This window comes from Panthera pardus, unplaced genomic scaffold (assembly GCF_024362965.1).
Source record: "Panthera pardus isolate Hobbes unplaced genomic scaffold, ASM2436296v1 HiC_scaffold_12, whole genome shotgun sequence".
Taxonomy (NCBI): Eukaryota; Metazoa; Chordata; class Mammalia; order Carnivora; family Felidae; genus Panthera; species Panthera pardus.
In genome coordinates, this window is record NW_026526677.1 from 7,728,469 (window position 1) to 7,748,586 (window position 20,118).

A 20,118-nucleotide genomic window follows, 5' to 3' on the forward strand; every position below is an offset into this window, starting at 1 on the left:
TTCAGCCACAAGTCCTGGTTCTCCGGGCTAGCCACACCTCTGTCCAACCTGGCTGCAGGTTCAGGGTTCCCACAGACCCCTTTCAGGTTCAACAATTTGCCACAGTGACTCACAGAACTCAGGCAAGCACCACATTTATGATTACTGTTGTATTATAGAGGATACAAGTGAACAGCTACATGAAGAAACGTGGCAAGGTCTAGAATGGTCCTGAGCCCAGGAGCTTCCGTCCCTGTGGAGTCAGGGTATACACCACCCTTCTGTCACATCAGTAGGCTCACTGACTCAGAAGCTCTCCAAACCTCATTGTTCAGGGTTTTCAACTGAGGTTTCGTTACACAGGCACGATTGATGAAATCATCGGCCGTGTGACTGAATGCAGCCTCCAGTCCCTCTCTCTCTCCGCCAGAGGTGGGGCTGAAAGCGGAGTGGTTTTCCTGACCAGCCAGCATCCTGCAACTAGCTCAGGGCTCTCAGAGCTGGCAATGAGTCCCCTGTGAGCTTCAACTCGGGTATGGTCCAAAGGGGCTTGTCATGAACAAGCAAAGACACTCGTATCACTCAAGAAATCCCAAAGGTTTCTGGAGCTCCGTGCCAGGATCTTGGGACAAAGGCAAGATGATGTATTTTTGGTGGTACTGCACCCTTGTATAAAATCAGGAGACATCTGTGTCTGGGGTCCGTGTAGAGTTCTTGGAGGTTCCTATTCAAACCAACAGCGCTCTCTGATCTTACTGGATCGGCACAGCATCCTGTAGGGGTAGCGTCAATGTCTGCCTCGTGCGGACAGAGAAACTGAGGCGTGGAGAGATTAAATTACTTCCCTAGTTGTCCGCCGGTGGATGGCTGGCCTGAGTCCGTTAAGACTCCAACCTGCCTCCAAACTGGGAAGAATCAGCCTGCGGGTCCTCAGCCAGAAAGTGCCAATTTATTTATTTTTTATTAAAAAAAAATTTTTTTTAACATTTATTTATTTTTTGAGAGGGAGAGAGACAGAGGGTGAGTGGGGGAGAGGCAGAGAGAGAGAGACACGGAATCTGTAGCAGGCTCCAGGCTCTGAGCTGTCAGCACAGAGCCCGACATGGGGCTCGAACTCACAAACCGTGAGACCATGGCCCGAGCCGAATTAGGATGCTTAACCAACTGAGCCACCCAGGCGCCCCAAGAGTAGGGATTTTAAAGGCCACGCTCTGCAAAAATAAGAAGTAATAAATTAACGTTATTAATAAATGAATAACGTTGCAACTTGGAATTAAGGAAAGATACTCTCATGAAAGTCCTGGATAAAAGAAGAAATTCAACCAGAACAGCTGTAGAGCAGTGCGGGTGATGGGCCCATCACACAAAGCTGTAGCCTTTGCTGTCATCAGCGTGGCAACGTCGCGATTGGTATTAACAGTCCATTTTCGGGTGTGCATTTGTCTCTTCCTTTGCCAGACTATGATTTTCTGGAAGGCAGGGACTGAGTTTCGTTTAGTTCTGCGATCCACCAAAGCTCTTTTGCACTTAGTAACTGCTCACACGCTGAGGGCCTCTTTTCTCCTCCAGAGAGCCTTGTTGTACTAACTGGGAAAATTAACTTTCCCTTCATTTTCAAACAGATGACTTAAACACATAAAAGTTTTTTGAATGTTTATATTTGAGAGAGACAGACAGACAGACAGAGTGTGAGTAGGTAGGGTCGTAGAGAGAGACAGGGAGACACAGAATCCGAAGCAGGCTCCAGACTTCGAGCGGTCGGCACAGAGCCCGACACGGGGCTTGAACTTGTGAACTGAAAGATCATGACCTCTGAGCCAAAGTCGGACGCTTAACCGACTGGGCCACCCAGGTGCCCGATGACTTAAATATTTTATATTTTTTCCTTTCTTGTCCGTAATATTAGCTTCGCTTTCATTATACAAATAGTACTTGCTCAGTATAAAAAACTAAAGTAGAATATAGAACATAGAGAAATAGGAGGAAAAAATTAAAAAGTACCTGAGATCCCACCACCATTAAAAATTTGCTGATTTTCCTGTCAGTGGACTTCGTTATGTTCAGTTATATAATGTTATGTCACGGGATCATCAGAAATTTTTAAAAAGTATGAAGCACATTTAAAAAATGTTGTGAGTGCTCTAAATGTATGGAATAACGTCCAAGTAATTGTTTCCCTCTCCAGTGCTTCACTAATAACATGACGTGTATTCTTCCATAGCTATGCTCAGCTAACCAAATAAAAACATGCACGAGCACACACATATATGGGGCTTTACAAAAACGAGATCGTGAAATATGTATTTGCCTGCTTTTCTCATTTAATAACAGCACAGAAGTCCCTCTACATCAGCTGGTATCGATTAACTGATTTTCAAATCTGCCTAGTAATCTATGTTACGGACATTCAGTTTGTCGAATTCACTTATTAATAGAAACACACTTTGTTTCCAGATTTTCACCGTTACAGTGCCGCAGTAAATGCAGTATAAGACCATGAACACATTACATTATATCATCACACACTTTGCTTTGGGGCAGATTCCCAGGAGTGGGACTGATACGTTGAAAAGGCCCAACATGGGGCTAGATCTGACGAATGGTGAGATCATGGCCTGAGCTGCAAGCAAGAATCCCACACTTAACCTACTGAGTCACCCAAGCGCCCCTCTAATTAATTAAAAAAAAAAAAATTAACATTTATTCATTAAAAATTTTTTAATACTTATTATTTTTGAGGGAGAGGCAGAGACAGAGAGCAAGCAGGAGGGGGACAGAGAAAGAGGAAGGCGCAGAATCAGAAGCAGGCTCCAGGCTCAGCTGTCAGCACAGAGCCCAACGGGGGACTCGAACTCACCAACCAGATCATGACCTGAGCTGAAGTCAGAAGCTTAACCAATTGAGCCACCCAGGTGCCCCCCCCCCCATTAACTTTGAAGACTTCTTTCCATATAAGCTCTTCATCATGTGTGGCAAACATATTTTCCTGATGTATTACTGTCTGCTTTTATCACACAGTTTTCATTTCTTTGGTGGTCATCTTTTATTAGTCTGAGTTTCTTGTCTTCCTAAAAGTCTCTATCTCTACATGACTCTGATAGTGTCCTACATCGTGTTCCGTGCCTGTTTTATTGTCTAATTTAGCACTCTATACCATTTATTAGCTCAATTTCTCTTTACGGAATCTACCTACATATGGGGGAATCTATTCCCAGTCTCTTCCTGTTGCCCTCATCGGTCTTTCCTACACTATCACATCGTTTCATGATGGTGTCTTTTATACTGTTTGTACCGTCTGAAATGCAAGTTCCTTCTCGACCTCGTTGACAAGTTTCCCCACTATTTTCATAATTCTATGATTATAAGATGATGTAATCACCCCAACCCAATTGAGATTCGCATGGAAACGCAATGTGTATGTAAATTAATTTTGGAATTGACTTTATATTGTTGTCGCCTCAGATTATGTGTTCTTCTGTCGGCTCAGATATTGCTTTTAACCTTTCAAAAGGGCTATTTTATAGCTTATTTTCTTTCTTCCTTTAAGAAAACAGGAAGTCCTTTTTTACCTGCGGCTAGTCAACGGATCCTGTTTACGGGCGCGCGCCGGCCCCTCCCCCCGTCCCCCAGTTCCGGGTTACCATGGGAATCGAGAATTGACGTCACTTAGGGCTTCCGCGCCGGACCCCAGGGTCGACTATGAAGCGAAGGGCGGAGAGGAGGCTTTGTCCCACCTGCGCATGCGCGCTCCTTCTCCACTCCTCCCCCACCGTAAATCTCGTTCAGCCGCGGCTTTACCGCCGCGACCTCTCGCTTAATCCCAGCGAAACTGCTCCCCGGGGGAGGGGAGTAGAAAAAGAATCGAACAAGCGACAGCCAATCCCATGAGACTACGACGCAACCGAGGTTGATCGACTCAATCAGTTTCAACCAATGAGAAAGCCCTTGGCTCTTACGTCACAGAGCTTGCCCCACCCTATCCCCTCCTTTCTGGACGCTGAGCTCAGTTCGCGCAGTAACAAATGAAGTGCGCGCTGCGACACCTCCTAGCTCGCCAGGCTCGTCCGCCATTTCTTCGCCGGGCCTAACGGTCCGGCCAATCCCAGCGTGCATCGAGAAGGGCTAAGGCTCCGCCAATCGGAGGCCGCCGATTCCGACCCCCTTGCCTCGGCTCGGCCCAATCCAGGCCTCGGACCCGTCGCCCCCGGCCCGCCCCCGCGGCGCCCTCTCTCCTCCCTCTTTGTGCGTCTCGCGCCGCCGCCGCCCGCCGCGTGAGAGGACGGGTTCCGCGCGCTCCGCGGCAGCGCAGTCGGGTCCCCTCCCCCCGGAAGGTTCGCGAAGAAGCCGCCGCCGCCGCCGCCACCTAAAAGGAGCCACCGGTGCCGGTCCCCGGGGGCACCATGGCGACCGGAGCGAACGCCACGCCGCTGGGTAAGCTGGGCCCCCCCGGCCTCCCCCCCCTTTCCGGGCCCAAAGGGGGCTTCGAGCCGGGGCCACCGCCTGCTCCCGGGCCTGGGGCGGGGCTGCTGGTGCCCGGGGCGCCGCCGCCCCCGCCCGTGGGCTCGGTGGGGGCCCTGACCGCGGCCTTCCCCTTCGCGGCGCTGCCGCCGCCGCCACCGCCGCCGCCCCCGCCTCCCCAGCAGCCGCCGCCGCCGCCGCCCTCCCCAGGCTCCTCGTACCCGCCGCCGCAGCCTCCCCCTCCGCCGCCGCTCTACCAGCGCGTGTCGCCGCCGCAGCTGCCGCCACCCCAGCCGCCGCGTCAGGACCAGCAGCCGGGCCCGGCCGGCGGCGGAGGAGGTGAGTCGGGCCGAGAGAGCGCGAGAGGCGTCGCGCGGACGGGCCCGGCCGCCTGAGGGGCGCGCGGCGGCGGCGACGGCGGCTGCACGCGGCAGGGGCGCGCGCGCGCACGGGGAGGCCCCGGGCGGAGGCGCCACGGGGCGCGCGGCCCGGTTCTTGGGCCCCGAGTGCGCACGCGCGCCGGAGGGAGCGGGGAGGGCGAAGGGCTGCTGTGCGCAGGCGCAGTGTGGTGGCCGGGCCCCGCGGCCCGACTAAAATCTGGCGGGGCGGGGCGCGGGGGGTGGTCTGTGCTGTATTCTAGCCCCTGGTGTAGGAGAAGGGCGTGGAGTGAGTTGATTTGGTGGACGGGGTGGTGGGTGTGTATGTCAGGAAAGCGTGAAAGGGTCAACTGATGACGTGGAGCGCCTCCTTCCTGGTTGTAGACCGGTCCCCAAAAAGCAGAAAAGTAGCAAGGAGAGCGGCTTTTTCTACAGCGAGGCAAGGTTTTCAGTACAGTGATAGAAAGTTTGGAAGTCCTCGGGGTGCGGGTGAGGCCTATGCTCCTTTTGGAGGGAGAGAAGTTTTTCCTAGTCTCGCTTCATTTACTGTAGAGAAGTCTGATAATGCTTCCCCTTAGTGTTGGGGCTTTGCCCCTGGGCCTGCCCCCCCTTGGGAAGTAGCACTGATCTGTGTGTATTAAAAGTGTAGGGAGTTCCCGCAGTTGTTTCGGAGGAGGAGGACTTGGTGGCTGTCGTATAGCTTGCTCTTTGTTGAATTTTTGATACGTCAGATACTGAGTGTCTAATTGGCCAGGAAGGTTGCTTATCTTGGCTAAACTGATGAAGAAAAAACTAATCTTGTTGAAAAGTTGGGCTTTTTCACTTAGTAAATCATTGGTTTCGCTGAGTTCTGGCCAATTTGGAAAGGTGACTGGTGGGGAGGGGGACGTGGGAAGAAACAGCGGTTTCTTCAATATTATTGTACGAGCCTGATTATTCAGTATACTTTGGCTTCTGCGACATCCACGGTTGATGTAGATCTGAAACTTTAGACGTAGAGATTTATTAGATTGTTTACGTACCTCACAGTTGCCCTGGATATACCATAAATGTGAAATGTTACTTTTTCGGACCCAGGTCCAGATACCCTTGTAGTGGCTATGTGTCTGATTTCCCGGGTTTGTTTCTATTTTTTGCCATTTATAAAATGTCTTAGGTCAAGTTCTCAGGCTCCCGGTCTGCGGAGGTTGTGTGCAGTGTCCTGATCTGCTTGTTTATAGTTAGCTGGTTTATATTTGCATTTGATGGACCTTGTCTGCCTGTAGACTTCCCAAGTAAGAAGCGGAAGAGGAGCCGATGGAACCAAGATACGATGGAACAGAAGACGGTGATTCCGGGAATGCCTACGGTTATCCCCCCTGGACTTACTCGGGAACAAGAAAGAGCTTATATAGGTAAATACACGTTCTGCACCCAAATGCGTTTTCAGATTGTTACAGTTTATTCTGAGCGACATTTTGTGTGTTGTAAGTTTGAGACCTTAAAGTTTTGTTTTTTTAAGATGAGGTATCAGGTGTTCATTCTCGACTTTGACATAATCCATCAGTTTTTGCTGTGTTAAGTCCTGGGTTTGCAGCTCCTTGTTTTGGTCTGTCTGTAACAGCAGTGTTCTCCATGAGTGCCAGGAAGGTAGAGGGACCCACTTTAGGAGTGAGGGTAGCCCCCAGTCCAGCACCCCACCTGCCCTTTTCAGCTGCTGCTCGTTGCCAGTTGTGAGGTGAGTGTCTTCTGCCTCTCTGGACACGGCCCCAGTGGAGAACACTGCAGGTATTATAAACTAAGTACCTTTTTCACAGCATGGTTTTTCACCATAATTTCATATTCCTTCTCCCCTTCAAATGTGGTCTTTTACTTTTTTATAGGTACTTTCTGAAAAGAAAAAAACTTAATTTAATCAAAGACTGGCTCTGAAAGTGTTCACAGTGCACCCCTTTTTACCATTTTGTTGAATCTAACCTTTCCTTCAGCATCTTTTCTGGTTTGGTCTTTGGAGAGCTGTCTTAAAACGAGGGCTCTTTTACTATTTACTATCAAAGAACTCTGCTGGGAAAGGGATACTACTTGGATATGGAATGAGGTGATAGGATAAAAGATCTTAACTGATGGGAAATTTCAAGAATTAACAATGACTGTCCACAATGTAAATGAAGTTAATCTTAAAATTACCTTTTTTCAAATACAAGGTTTTTAATGCAAGTTTCACTTTTATTCATGTATCTGCAGCTGTCTCTGAAAAGTTCACTTCGAAATATTTCTTACTAACCAGATAAACATCCCCTTTGGAGTAAATTAGGGCAAAGGCTGCCTAGGCCTATGAGTCTGGAGCCTTCATAAGTAAAAGCTTCAAGGCTGGCATGTGTTATTCTTGAGGATCTGAATCTCGTTTTTTTAACTGCCGAGAGTTTTGAGGTGTTGGAATTGTTTATCTTGTTTTCACGTACTAATATTTCTTCTTTCCCCACTGTTCCAATCTACTGCCACCCACCCCTTCATCTCACACTGGATCGTTCTGGGTCTTTACAACCTTGCGAAATGTTCCTAGTGGGATAATGTTCCCAAAACACAAGCAGTCTTAGAAAATGGGGAAAAACAAACTTCTCTGCAGTTCTCCAGTTCTCTTCCTGTGCAGGGAGTTAATGCACTGAGCCCGAAGGGCTGTTTACAGCTATAATCCAAGTGGATAGAGTCAAAGCCGAGGCCAGTATAGATCTCCGCTCCAAGGAAGATCCCAAACTTTGGGTTTAATTTCCAGTTATTTCCTCAGGTCAGACCCCACATCCCTACCGTAGTTAGGAGGACTGCCTGCTCCCATGAAGGGGACTTTCACTTGAGTTCTTGAACTTAATACTTGACCGTCAAGTCAGCACTTTCCTGGCATAGAAGAGCTTTAGGGATCCACAGATCTCGTTCATCTTCTGTCTCTCATAGTACACGCTGCCTTGTACGACGCCCCCAAGTATCATCTCTTGATATGAGTGTGGATTTTCACTTCTCTGGAGTTGGAGTGGATATACGGTATAGCCTTGTGGGATGTATTTAAAATTAGAAGGATGTCTTGGGTTAGACCTGTATTAATCCTGTTTTTGGAGCCAACTCAACTTTAACCCAACCCAGTTAAGACTTGCCCTTACTAGAGATGGCTGCTCACAACTCTCAGATGCTACAAAGGTAAGACACGGGTGACTCTTCAGCACGCTGAAGAAAGTGATCTTGCTCTGCAGTTCCATTATCTTGAGAAATCAGCCGGGTAACGTTTCCCTGGAGTCATTGAACTTTTGTGAAACCCTCCTCTCTTTTTCACGTACAGCCTTATTTGTCAAGGTCTGAGGGCCACACACATTCTCCTTGACCCACACTTCTATTTTCTCCCCCCTTCCTTTTACACTCCTCATGAGGAGCGAGTCTGAAGACAGACTTGTTAACCTCTCACGGTTACTGGTTTATTAAGGTATATGAAGATTTGAACAAAAGCAACAGGTATTGGGAGATCCTTATTAGTACGGATCGGGTTGTACGGAAAGAGTATGTATAACGAACTGTTTATGAGGTATCGGATTGGTTATTAAATGTCTTACTTGTTTAAGGAATTTTGAATCTGGTATCAATGAAAATGATCTTTGCTCAACTGGTATTTTTCCTTGTCCCATGTTAATTGGATTTCATTTTGGGCTATGCTTAATACTTAATGACGAAAAGTAAACTCTCAAGAGTCTTGCCCTCAAAGTAATTTGGTTGGGAACAGGGTATTGGTGATAACGTACATGCTTTGTTTTGGGTGCCATTCGTATAGCAAGCCTTGAGGGGGGAGGGAGAAGTGAAACACCGAGTAATTGCTTTGACGTTAGCCTTAGTGAACAGTCTATACCGCTAACCCCTCTTCCAACAAACTGTTTGCTTCCTTAAGTGATAACCATTTTGAAGTGAAAAATACCTATAGATGTAAATGGACTCCTGCCGATAGGCGGTTGGGGGTTTTTGCCTCAGAGTGTTCACTGATCAGTCGTCCCTTTCAAAGTCTCCGAGTTCTTCATGCTTGTTGTTGAGATTTGAGATGTTTTTTGGTAACATTGTCTTTTTTCCATCCTTTTTTTTTCTTTCCTAACCTGGTTTCTTCCAGTGCAACTGCAGATAGAAGACCTGACTCGTAAACTGCGCACAGGAGACCTGGGCATCCCCCCTAACCCTGAGGACAGGTTGGGAAACAGTTTTAACCAGCTGACAGTAACGCTTTTACCTTTTTCTCAATACGTTTTACTGGTGGCAACATATTGTGTCAGTTCAAAGAAATCATAGTAAGACGACTGCTAATACTCTGACTCTTGGGCCTAGGGTTTAATTAGCAATCCGTATGGTTAGTCATCAGTTAGAAAATTGGAATGAAACTTAATTACTAGCAGAATAAAAAGTTAACGGGCAAATGGACAACTGGTTTCCAATTGGTAAGCATGTAGATTTTCACCTGATTTACCCACCCGTAGTAGGGACAGTGAGGTGGCCCGTTCACCAGCCTTTACAGTAACCGCTGTGGTGGAAAGCCGAGGGTATAGAGTTTTTCTCACAGGTACACGATGCAGGGATTAAGAATATTTTTGAGCATCACTGAGTTTGAGCAGACCAGAAACTCTTACCTGGTTAGCTCATTGCTGCAGTCCTCCTCATGGTTTTGAGATGGTTTTCAAATAGATGAGATTTCTAACCAGCTTCCTTCACTGCCAGTGAATTTTCAGCCTTGGCCATTGCCTGGGGGTATTGGGAGGGGCCAGAACATTTCTCAGCTATTTGGGGAAGGCTAGCAACCAACCCTAAATCACCTTGATTTTTTATAAGAGTGTGGTTTGCAAACAGCTGTGGTCATGTCATCTCTGTTTATCATTTCTCTCACCTTTGAAAAGTCAAAAGTCTGAGGGAAATGAACTTTTTAACCAGGAATTTTACTGACTGGTTGAACTTCAAACCGCTAAAGTCTAATCGAAGGGGCAGTATGCCTCCCTCTCCGTGAAGTTTCTCTTAGTGCAGGCAGCATGGTTGAAAGCACTTGCCTTTAAAAGTTAGTGTTTTCGGCTTTTATTACCCAATTAATGGCTTGTTAAATCAGGAAGATGATGTAATGGTTTTAGAAGCCACTCACTCAATGCATCTTTCTGCTGCCATTTGCCAGGGAACAAATTAATTTCTCCATGTGTTCTCTCATTTTACGTGATTGAATTTGTTATTTTTTACCTGTAGGTTTTGGTTGGAAGGTTGTGTTTTATATTTTTTGGTGTTGTCCCCCCCCCCCCCCCCAAGATTTGCATTGTAGGTTGTAGACCACAACTGTTGAGTGCCTTTTTTTTTTTTTTTTTTTTTTGGCCTTTTTCCCTTTAGTAATATGTCTAACAGGTTACCAGGCAATTCCTCAAAAGGTTGAATTTTTAACAAACCTTTGCTTCCTGGAGAACTGGGATTAGAGTTTAGTTCATCTATGTGATGCCTATTCGAAGTGAAGAAGTTGGGCCAATCTAACCTCTAGAATATTAGCTATTGCCTTTCACATCCACAATTTGGGAAGAGGTTAAACTGTGGGGAGGCTTTTAAATGACCGATTTGGTACTGGTAAAACTTGTTTTGTTGATTAGCTAGAAATGCTTACATTCTAGACAGCTGTGGGGTGAGAATTAGAAATGTCAAGCATGTTAGAAATAAAACCAGAGCAGAGTTTTCTTCTCCCTTGTATTCAGTTTGAAAGAGGGCCTAATGCCTGACTGGTTTTGCTTTCGAGCCCAGGTTGGAGGGAATTGCATGAGTTTCTTACCTTAATAAGGTTATTTCTTAAGAAGGTGTATTCTCAATATTAAGCCACTTTCTGCTATCTTGATGTTGCTTAAGTTGCACAGTTAAAAATGTTTTTAAGATCTCTTATAGACATAAACGTGTAAGCTGATAGTCTAATGAGCTGGGGTATGTTTGCTTTTGTTCACTATCATTGGATTGTGTCAACAGTTTATATAAATGCTAGAAACGGAGGTGTCATTTAGTCGTCATTAGCCATGAACAAACCTGACCTTTTATTCCATCGTGTGTGTAATGTGGTATGACATGGTTCCCTTTAGGCTGAAGACAGTGGGAGCAGCCGAGTTCAGTCCTTGCTCTCCAACTAGGCAAGGTTCTCTCAACTAAACCAAGGGTATAGGAGTCTTGACTACTTTCAGGATGTTTTTTTAATAACCTGATCCACATGATCTCTTCCCTTCTTGCAGCTGCTACTAAATTTTCATTCAGAATATCAAGCTATGGTCCTTTTTGTAATCTCAACTCAGAATTCTAGGAGCGTAACTTCTCTTTTTTTATTACCGCAAAATCCAGCTGTGGTAAACTGACCATTTTATCGTTACTATTTTTTTACTTGTAGCAACAGCATTTTACTCCTTAAAAAAATGAGAGAGAGAAAATCTGCTTTCTGGACTTGTAAACTCTGGTGGAGAATCCTAGGTTTTCCCCTTGCCGTTTGCAGGTCCAGACCCTAGACAAGTACTTGACCAAATCTGCACTTGCAGCCTCTAGCAGAAGCTGCGTTAGCACTTTAACGTTTTTCTCTACCCAGACTCCCCAACCTCGAACAGCCAGAAAACAGGTTGGCTCCTGGGCCTTGGACACAGCCAGCCAGGCCATTGAAGGAAAAGCAGAGACGAAGCCTTGAACCATCTCTCTCCATTGTGGGGCCAAGTAGCTGCAGCAGCCTTGAGTCCCAGTCGCATTGGGTTAAAGAGCTCGTACTTACTCTGCGGTAGGGGTGCAGACACTCTTCCTGCTAGGGCGCGAGCTCTGCAAGAGTCCACGTTTTACCTAAACTTGGGGTTTCCGTGGTTCGTAGAGTTGTAATATCGTACAGCTTTTTTAAAAACGAAAGAAAAATCCATACTTGGCAAGAAGACTCCAGAAGATGATACTGTCCTTGCCATTTACAGTCCAAAGATTTCCCCCCAGAAGGACAGACTTTTTTCTTCTCGACAATTAGAAGCCAGACCGTTTTTTTTTCCTCTCTCACACACACCCCAGTCCCCCTATGCTAAGCCAGCTTTCATCTCCCCACTCCACACGATCTTGAATAGCACACGTTATGGTCGGTTCCTCCGAAGAGTGTTGTGTTAGGGTCTGAGAGGCAGAGGGGCTGGGGAAGACTAATTTTAGCCCGTGTGGGATGAGAAAAGTGAAGGCAGAGCAGTAACGGGGCTCTGTTTCCCACAGGTCCCCTTCCCCTGAGCCCATCTACAATAGCGAGGGGAAGCGGCTTAACACGCGCGAGTTCCGCACCCGCAAAAAGCTTGAAGAGGAGCGGCACAACCTCATCACGGAGATGGTTGCCCTCAACCCTGATTTCAAGCCGCCTGCAGATTACAAGTAAGCAGAGGGGCTGGCCGGTCCGGGACAAGGACGCGTGTGGGCCACGTGTGAGCTGGTGGTAGAACCGTTTTGGTACCCATGTCTCCTCTCTCGCCCCAAGTCACGTGTGATTAACACATGGTACCAAGCTCAGGTTTAGAAGAGCTGTGGCATGTCGGTGTCCTGTCTCCGAAACACGCGGAGTCCATGAGTCTATTCTTTCTTAGGCCTCCAGCAACACGGGTGAGCGATAAAGTAATGATTCCACAAGATGAGTACCCAGAAATCAACTTCGTGGGGCTGCTGATTGGGCCCAGGTGAGTAAGTGCTGTCCTATGGGACGGTGCGTCATTCCTGAGACCCCGTGGGATGGATCGATCTTAGGCCCCATTGGGTACAATTGATAGCTTGCCTTCCTGTTTTGGGTGGGAGGTCACGCCTTTCTGTGAGAAAATCTCTTTAACTTCGGCCTCTTACTGCAGAGAAGTCCGATCCTGGGGATCGTTTGCTATGGCTGGCCTTCACTTGGGGGTCCTGGAGCTTTTGGTGGGAAAATCCAACTCCATGCTGTCCCACTTTCTGCCAGTGTGGTCAGCCCGCTCTGTCTCTTCTGGCATGTGAACTTGCCTGGCGAATACAAAGACTCCGTTCTTTCTGCCTCTGATAGAGGGAACACCTTGAAGAACATAGAGAAGGAATGTAACGCCAAGATTATGATTCGGGGAAAAGGGTCTGTCAAAGAAGGGAAGGTCGGGCGCAAAGATGGCCAGATGTTGCCTGGAGAAGATGAACCACTTCATGCCCTGGTTACCGCCAACACCATGGAGAATGTGAAGAAAGCCGTGGAACAGGTGAGGCAGCCAGAAAGGAAGCCTATTGCTAGAAGCCATGCAGTGGCCCCGGTGCTTACGTGACTGACTGTTCCATCTCCGCTAGATAAGAAACATCCTGAAGCAGGGTATTGAGACCCCTGAGGACCAGAATGATCTACGGAAGATGCAGCTTCGGGAGTTGGCCCGTTTGAACGGGACCCTTCGAGAAGATGATAACAGGTGTGGCATCAGTTTTGAAGGGAGGGAGAGTCCACTCGGACCTAAAGAACCTGTGGGAGTAGGGAGCGTGACCGTGGCTCTTGAGATGACTTTGTCTTTTTTTGTGTGTTTGTTTTTTCTTCCTTGACAGGATCTTAAGACCTTGGCAGAGCTCAGAGACCCGCAGCATTACCAATACCACAGTGTGTACCAAGTGCGGAGGGGCTGGCCATATTGCTTCCGATTGTAAATTCCAAAGGTGAGCGGCTGGAGTTGGAGCTTCTTTGTAGCCTGCGGTGTACGAAACTTTTTTTTTTTTTTAGCACGTTGTTGGTTGGTTCCTATTAACCTTTGGACCAGAGAGATGCTCCCTTTCTGTGAATGTGGTCTGTGACGGTGTGACGTTAAAGCCCAGGATGATGAGGAGCAGCTTGTGCAGAACACCTGTATTTTGTGGCTCGTCTTGAGTTCAGGAACACTGGAAATTTCCATTTTGGATATACTGTGCCTCGGTGTTAACTACCTTTTGCTGCTAAGCAGTCTGGATTCTTGACCGGTTTTGAACCAGCCCTTGATGGCAACAGTTTTCTCCTTTTTTTACTTTGGAAAACCTGGCAGGTGCTCTCGTCTTGCATATATTTTCCTTTCCTCAAACTGGGAATGTAGGATCTGATGCAAGTTTGTTTTTTGGAAGAGCCTATGCTTTCCTGGCTCCCGTGGCTGGCGTGGTCATATGATCTCAGTCTTCTCTGTTGTGGCAGAGATCCGCGTGGTAATCTCAGACGCAGAGCTGGGCACAGAACTGAAAATTGGATGAGACTATTTTGAGGAAGGATCGTTGGATTCCTCAAAACTCTGTCAATTTCTCAGAACGTAAAACTTTTTTTTTAATAACGAAGGGGTTTTTTTTTTTTTTCTCTTCTCTCTCTCCGTTCCCTATCCCACCTTCAGGCCTGGTGACCCCCAGTCAGCTCAGGATAAAGCACGGATGGATAAAGAGTATTTGTCCCTCATGGCTGAACTGGGCGAAGCCCCTGTGCCAGCGTCCGTGGGCTCCACCTCTGGGCCTGCCACCACGCCCCTGGCCAGTGCGCCTCGGCCTGCTGCTCCCGCCAACAACCCACCTCCCCCGGTGAGTTTCAGGGGCTGGTTTTTGTGGCCCGGTCCCCCGTTCTCTTCCTCGGAGACGGGGGCGCTGTGGCCAGGTGCTCTGGGTAGAGCAGGTTGGCGGACATGGCTGGCAACATTGTTCTTCCGGATGTCAGGATGTTTGGGGATCTCTCGCTTTGGGAAGATCCCGTCCTCCGGTTCTGGACCTCTTGACGGAGCCGAAAGAACAGTGTTGCCACCAGGGGGAGCAGGCAGGGACGTTGGCGGGAAATGCTCTCACATAGTCTCTCATGTCCACCACCCAGAGCCGCCCACCCTGGATGAATTCGGGCCCTTCAGAGAGTCGGCCCTACCACGGCATGCACGGAGGTGGTCCTGGTGGGCCCGGAGGTGGCCCCCACAGCTTCCCACACCCGTTACCCAGCCTGACAGGTGGGCACGGTGGACATCCCATGCAGCACAACCCTAACGGACCCCCACCCCCTTGGATGCAGCCGCCACCACCACCGATGAACCAGGGCCCCCACCCACCTGGGCATCATGGCCCTCCTCCAATGGGTAAGTAAGTGTCAGACCAGAAACCTTGGGGCTTTGGGATAAGCAAGGGTTACATCAGGTTGCTGCGAGCCGGAAGCAGCCCTCGGAGTGGCTGGGTGTCGCACCAGGTCTCCTGCCAAGGCTCGGGCTCCAGAAGGAGCAGGACTTTGTTCTGGTTCAGGAAGTGTTTTCTGTGTGGGGTAGACACAGGCCTCCCTCTTCAAGGCAACAGTTCTAGAACTGTTCTTAGAACGGTAGCCATCGCAGGCTGTGTGACCGAACGAGCTGTCAGTGGGGGCATCTTCTCTGGCTGGTTCCAATGTCCTGCTAAGTCCCTGCTCTTTCCTTCCATCAAGATCAGTACCTGGGAAGTACGCCTGTGGGCTCTGGGGTCTATCGCCTGCATCAAGGAAAAGGTAACACAGCCTGTCCCCTGCTCCCTTTGGGGTGTGCCCTGGGCGCGAGTGGGGTCTCCGGTCTCTCCTCCCCTGAGGCCTCACCCCTGCCTCCGCCTGCCCGCAGGTATGATGCCACCGCCGCCTATGGGCATGATGCCGCCGCCGCCGCCGCCTCCCAGTGGGCAGCCCCCGCCCCCTCCCTCTGGCCCTCTTCCCCCATGGCAGCAGCAGCAGCAGCAGCCTCCGCCACCCCCCTCCGCCCAGCAGCAGTATGGCTTCCAGTACCCCCTTGCCATGGCAGCAAAGTGAGTGGAATATTTTGGGCTTGTGGGGGTGGGTGGGATGGGGAGGTGGGGCTGAGAGGGACGAGAGAACCTCGCAGCTCACGCGGGCAGGCGGACACCCTGGGAGGAGACTCTGGTCTCTGCTGGGGGTGTAAACAGAAAGGGCCTCCTGGCCCTCCTGGGGATCTTGGGGAAGAGAGCTGATGTTTGGCGTGGTTGTGTCTGGGGAGAGGTTTTGGGGGACCTGGAGGGAACCTGCCATCGTAGGTAGGGTGCCGGAAATCCAGGCTCTCGGTGGGCTGCGGGAGCTGCCAGCCGCTGGCTGGCCCGAGCCTGTGCGGAGGGCCAGGGTGGGGAGGGTGCTTGCATGCCGTGGAGAGGGATGTGATTGGGGCCTGAGAGACTGCAGGGACGGGACCGGGCTGTGGGGAGAGTAGCTGTGGCCTTGAGGTTGAATGTGCCGTTCGGTGGTGGCGGCGGATGGGCGGAGGGACGTCAGAGCCGGTTCTTGTGTCTGGTACCTTTCCCTCAGCCCTTCCACGGGCATTGGTGACAAAGGGCTTACTCTGTGAAGCCCAGAGACCTCGAGGCTGACCCCAGGGTAGTCCTGCCCACCCCTCCACTCCCCATCACCAGGACAGCCCCGCCCGCCCGCCCCCCACCACCGTACCGCATGCCAAGCAAGGAGCAGGCGCCCCTCGCCCCCCCATCCCAAGGCAGCAGCCGCAGAGAGCCGCGGTGTGCCCCCGCGCGTGTGACCTTGGGCTTCTTTACCACCCCAGATACGACGACTACCACCACGAGCGCTGGCACAGGGTCCATCCCGCCATGGCAACAGCAGCAGGCGGCTGCCGCAGCTTCTCCAGGAGCCCCTCAGATGCAAGGCAACCCCACTATGGTGCCCCTGCCCCCCGGGGTCCAGCCGCCTCTGCCGCCCGGGGCCCCTCCCCCTCCGCCGCCTCCGCCGCCTGGTTCCGCCGGCATGATGTATGCCCCGCCCCCTCCTCCTCCGCCTCCCATGGACCCTTCTAACTTTGTCACCATGATGGGCATGGGGGTGGCGGGCATGCCGCCCTTCGGGATGCCTCCAGCTCCCCCACCGCCTCCACCACAGAACTAGACTCGGTTTTTTTAAGAAAATATATATTATATAGAGAGAGAATTGGTCTCGTTTAAACACACGCCGAACCTCACCATATGGAGCCAGACATTGGGATGCACGCATGTGATTGGTGTGCACGCATGTGTGTGTGTGCACGCACCGGGCTGGGCCAAGCGACCGAGGACTCGCTTGGGAACGGGCAGGTGGTAGTAGGGGCGCCAGCTTGGGCTCTCCTGGCGCCCCGTAGCATCGAGTGTCTTCTTTGTCTTCTTTCTCTCCTCACCCAACTCCCTTTGCCTCTCCCCAAACCGGGCCGCCAGGATCCCTCCCCGCGGCGGCGATGGCCCGAGCCATGAGAGTGAGGACTTTCCGCGCCCATTGGTGACCCTTCCAGGCAGACAGCCTCAGCAGCGCCCCTGGTGGACGGGATGGTTCGGCAAAGCAGCCTGAGTTATTTTTGTGGACGGAATCGGAACACGCTGGCTCCATATCGTGAAATTTTTATTAATTTTTTTCTTTTTCCTTTGTTATTTCCTGATCTCTTCCTTTCTTCAGACTCCGTCCAAGGAGATGCTCTTCCCCGATCTTCTGCTGCAATTAGATTCCTTTCCTTTTTCTCCGTTCCTTGTTCTTCTCTTCCTAAGGAGAGGAGGGAGCAAATGGTTTTAGGCGCAAGCTTTAGCCATTGATGTCAGGCTAGTTGCGGGGGTGGGGCGGGGTGGGGGGGGGTTCTTTGGTTCTAAAATTTTCAAGGTTGCCATGACCACCCCAGAGACTTTTTTTTTTTTTTGTCCTTTCTGTAGTGTGAGATTTTTGTCTTTGCCACCTTTGTAGAGAAGTGGGTTCATTTCCAGGTTCTGGGTCGACACCTATCCCGGCACCCCTGCCTGCGTTAGGTGGGGCCACCCAAGCCACCTTGGGCTCGTCTGCCACCCTGGAGAGTCCTTTCCATGCTCCCTGAGCATCTAAGCTGCCTCAGATTCCATTTGTTCCTCTCCTTCCTGGAAGGTTTCCTTTTAAATTTTATTTTAATCCCAAACGTCTGAATGTTTTGCAGTGTCTAAGGGTTTGAGCCCCTCGTTTTTCGTTCTACTTCCTTTTTCCTCCCCTTCCCTCTTCATGGAGTGATTATGTTGACAATAATGTATAATGCGCGTTCTCTTCACTGGTTTATCTGCAGAAATTTCTCTGGGCTTTTTTTTCGGTGTATGATTCAACACTGCGTTAAAGGGGGGTGTTCCATTGAATAAAAGAGCAGTGTGGTTTTCTGGGTCTGTTTCTTCATTTTCTCTTCTTAGATCCCCTCCACCAGCACCAGAGTTACTTTTTTTACCTCCATTCAGCACCTGGCCCCAGCCGCCCCTGTCTCTTCTGGGGGACTGCTGCGACACTAATTAAGGAGCCTCCCACCTGTGTCCCCGTGTGTGGCTTTGCCGGTGGGAGCTTGAGTGTGTGGGTGGTCCCGCCATCTCTCCCTGGTTTACTAGCTGAGACCCGGGTTCTTCGCACCCCCCTCCTCGCCTCCATCACCCCTCATTCCCCTGGTCCCTGCTCTTTTGAAAGCCTTTCCCTGGGGCTTGGACAACCCCCCCCCCCCCCAACACGCACACCGCGCACACACTCACCCACCCCTGATGAGCTCTGGTTGCGACTTCTGCCTGGAAGCCGCCACCTGACCAAGGCCCTGGGCCTAGGGAGGCATCAGCACTAAAGGTCAAGCCAACTAATCCTGCCTGTGAGGCACAGAGCAGCTAAAATTAAAACCGCCAAGTGGCTTTTTCTTTCTCTGCCCGTGACTTGCTTGCAGCTTGCTGCCGCTGCAGGCTTTGGGGGTTGGTGGGGGGCGAGAAAAAGTGCCCCGTCTGCACTTTTCGTAAGCACTTCTTCGCAGGGGTCTCGAGCCGTTTTGTTCTTTCACGGGTGGGGCAGTGGACAGTGCCTGTTGTGGCAGCAGAAAAAAAAACCCATGTCAGGGCTGCACGAGGCAGCGAGGTCCTCGCCCGACTGTTGCCCGCCGCTGTGCCGCACCGCCCCTAGGGAGCCTGCGTGGAGCCTGCCTTTCCTGGCAGCCTCTCCTTCCTTTGGAGGAGGTTAAGGGACAGCACGCCCCTGCCGCCCCGGCACCTGGCCGGTGGGGGCAGCTCCAGCCTGGGCTGCTTTCCACCTTCAGGTTGGGCCCGCCCAGTGCCTTCTGTGTGGAGCACGGCCCGGTTTTGTGGGCCCCGTCCGGGGCGTCTGTATCTCTGCCGTAGGCCTGCGGGGTTCAGGAAGCCCTCAGGAGGGAGGCAAGTTCAGTGGGTTTCCCTAACCAGGCCCTAAGACTACAGGTGACTAAAGGAAGAGAACAAGCTCTTTTCTCTTTGTCCTTAACTGGCGGAATGGGGGCAGGGCCTGGGGCCTAGCAACCCTCTTTGACCTTGGCTTCACCTCATTGCTTCCCCCACAAGCTCGGTTTCCCTGGTGGGCTCATTGGGCGGTTAATTAGCTCTTTGAAGCTCTGGAAGAGGCAAAGTGGCGCTATGTGGGTTTTAGAAATAAAATCAATAAATGACTTAACCACAGCCCCGCCATCTCCTCCGTCTCTCTCCCCTGGGGCCAGCTCCATTCCTGTGCTAGCTCCCTCCCTGCTCCCCCGCCGTCAGCTTTTGTTAAGGTTTTGGAGAGTAACAAAGTGGCTAGCTAAGGCACGTCTCTGGGCCTTTCTCCAAGGAGCTCCAGGCCCTGAAATGGGAGAGAGGCTTGGCCTTCAGAAGTGTAGGGAGCCACCTGCCTCTGAGGCAAGAGTGGGGAGAGAGGAGAAATGCTTTCCCACCCGCCTTAGGACCTGAAAGAGTGCAGGAAAAGCCCTTTGCTCAAGCCCGTCTGTCCTGTCACTTCGGCGCTGGCTTCCTGCCCCCTCAGCCTGGTTGGTGAAAGGAACACCGGCTGGGAAAGGTCAGTGTTCGGGCTCTGGAGAAACCCAAGATTGGTCCGGAGAAGGAGGCAGGATTTCTGGTTAGAAACCTAGTCAGACATAAACAACCTTGAGTTACTCGGGTTGGTCAAGTGCTCCCAGGGTTCAAGATTGATCTGCACACGCAGCACTGGATGGGGAATGAGGGATTGGAGAGCACATGGGGAGGCAAGTAGGTCAGCCTGAGCCTTCAAGGTTTCATCATGCTGGGCTGGGGCTTGCAAAATAAAAGGGGGGTTCCCTGGGGTGGCGTCACTCCAGTGGGGGCCACTGGAGACCCACAAGCGGGTAGTCAGAGAAGTCAAAAGTAATTCTGGGCGCCTGGCTGGTTTATTCCATAGAGTGTGAGACTCTTGATCTCAAGGTCGTGAGTTCAAGCCCATTGTGGGTGCGGAGCCTACTTTAGAATAAAACAAAGGTTTAAAAAAAAAAAAAAGGCGATTTCTCCTGGGGCGCCATCCTGACTCAGTTGGTAGAGTATGTGACCCTTAGTCTCAGGGTCGTGAGTTCAAGCCCCACATTGGGCACGG

General features: G+C 50.7%; 1 protein-coding gene across 1 annotated transcript; it reads left to right on the forward strand.

Annotated features, from left to right (window-relative positions):
• The first annotated feature begins 3,982 nt into the window (after window positions 1–3,982).
• On the forward strand, window positions 3,983–16,695 carry SF1 (splicing factor 1). The gene is given in 14 exon segments (XM_019414887.2): window positions 3,983–4,776; window positions 6,080–6,208; window positions 8,932–9,007; window positions 12,039–12,191; window positions 12,401–12,490; window positions 12,841–13,024; window positions 13,110–13,225; window positions 13,356–13,463; window positions 14,156–14,336; window positions 14,599–14,872; window positions 15,208–15,267; window positions 15,374–15,498; window positions 15,500–15,554; window positions 16,316–16,695. Coding segments are annotated over 14 exon segments (2,286 nt in total). The 5' UTR covers window positions 3,983–4,379; the 3' UTR covers window positions 16,654–16,695.
• The last annotated feature ends 3,423 nt before the right edge of the window (window positions 16,696–20,118 follow it).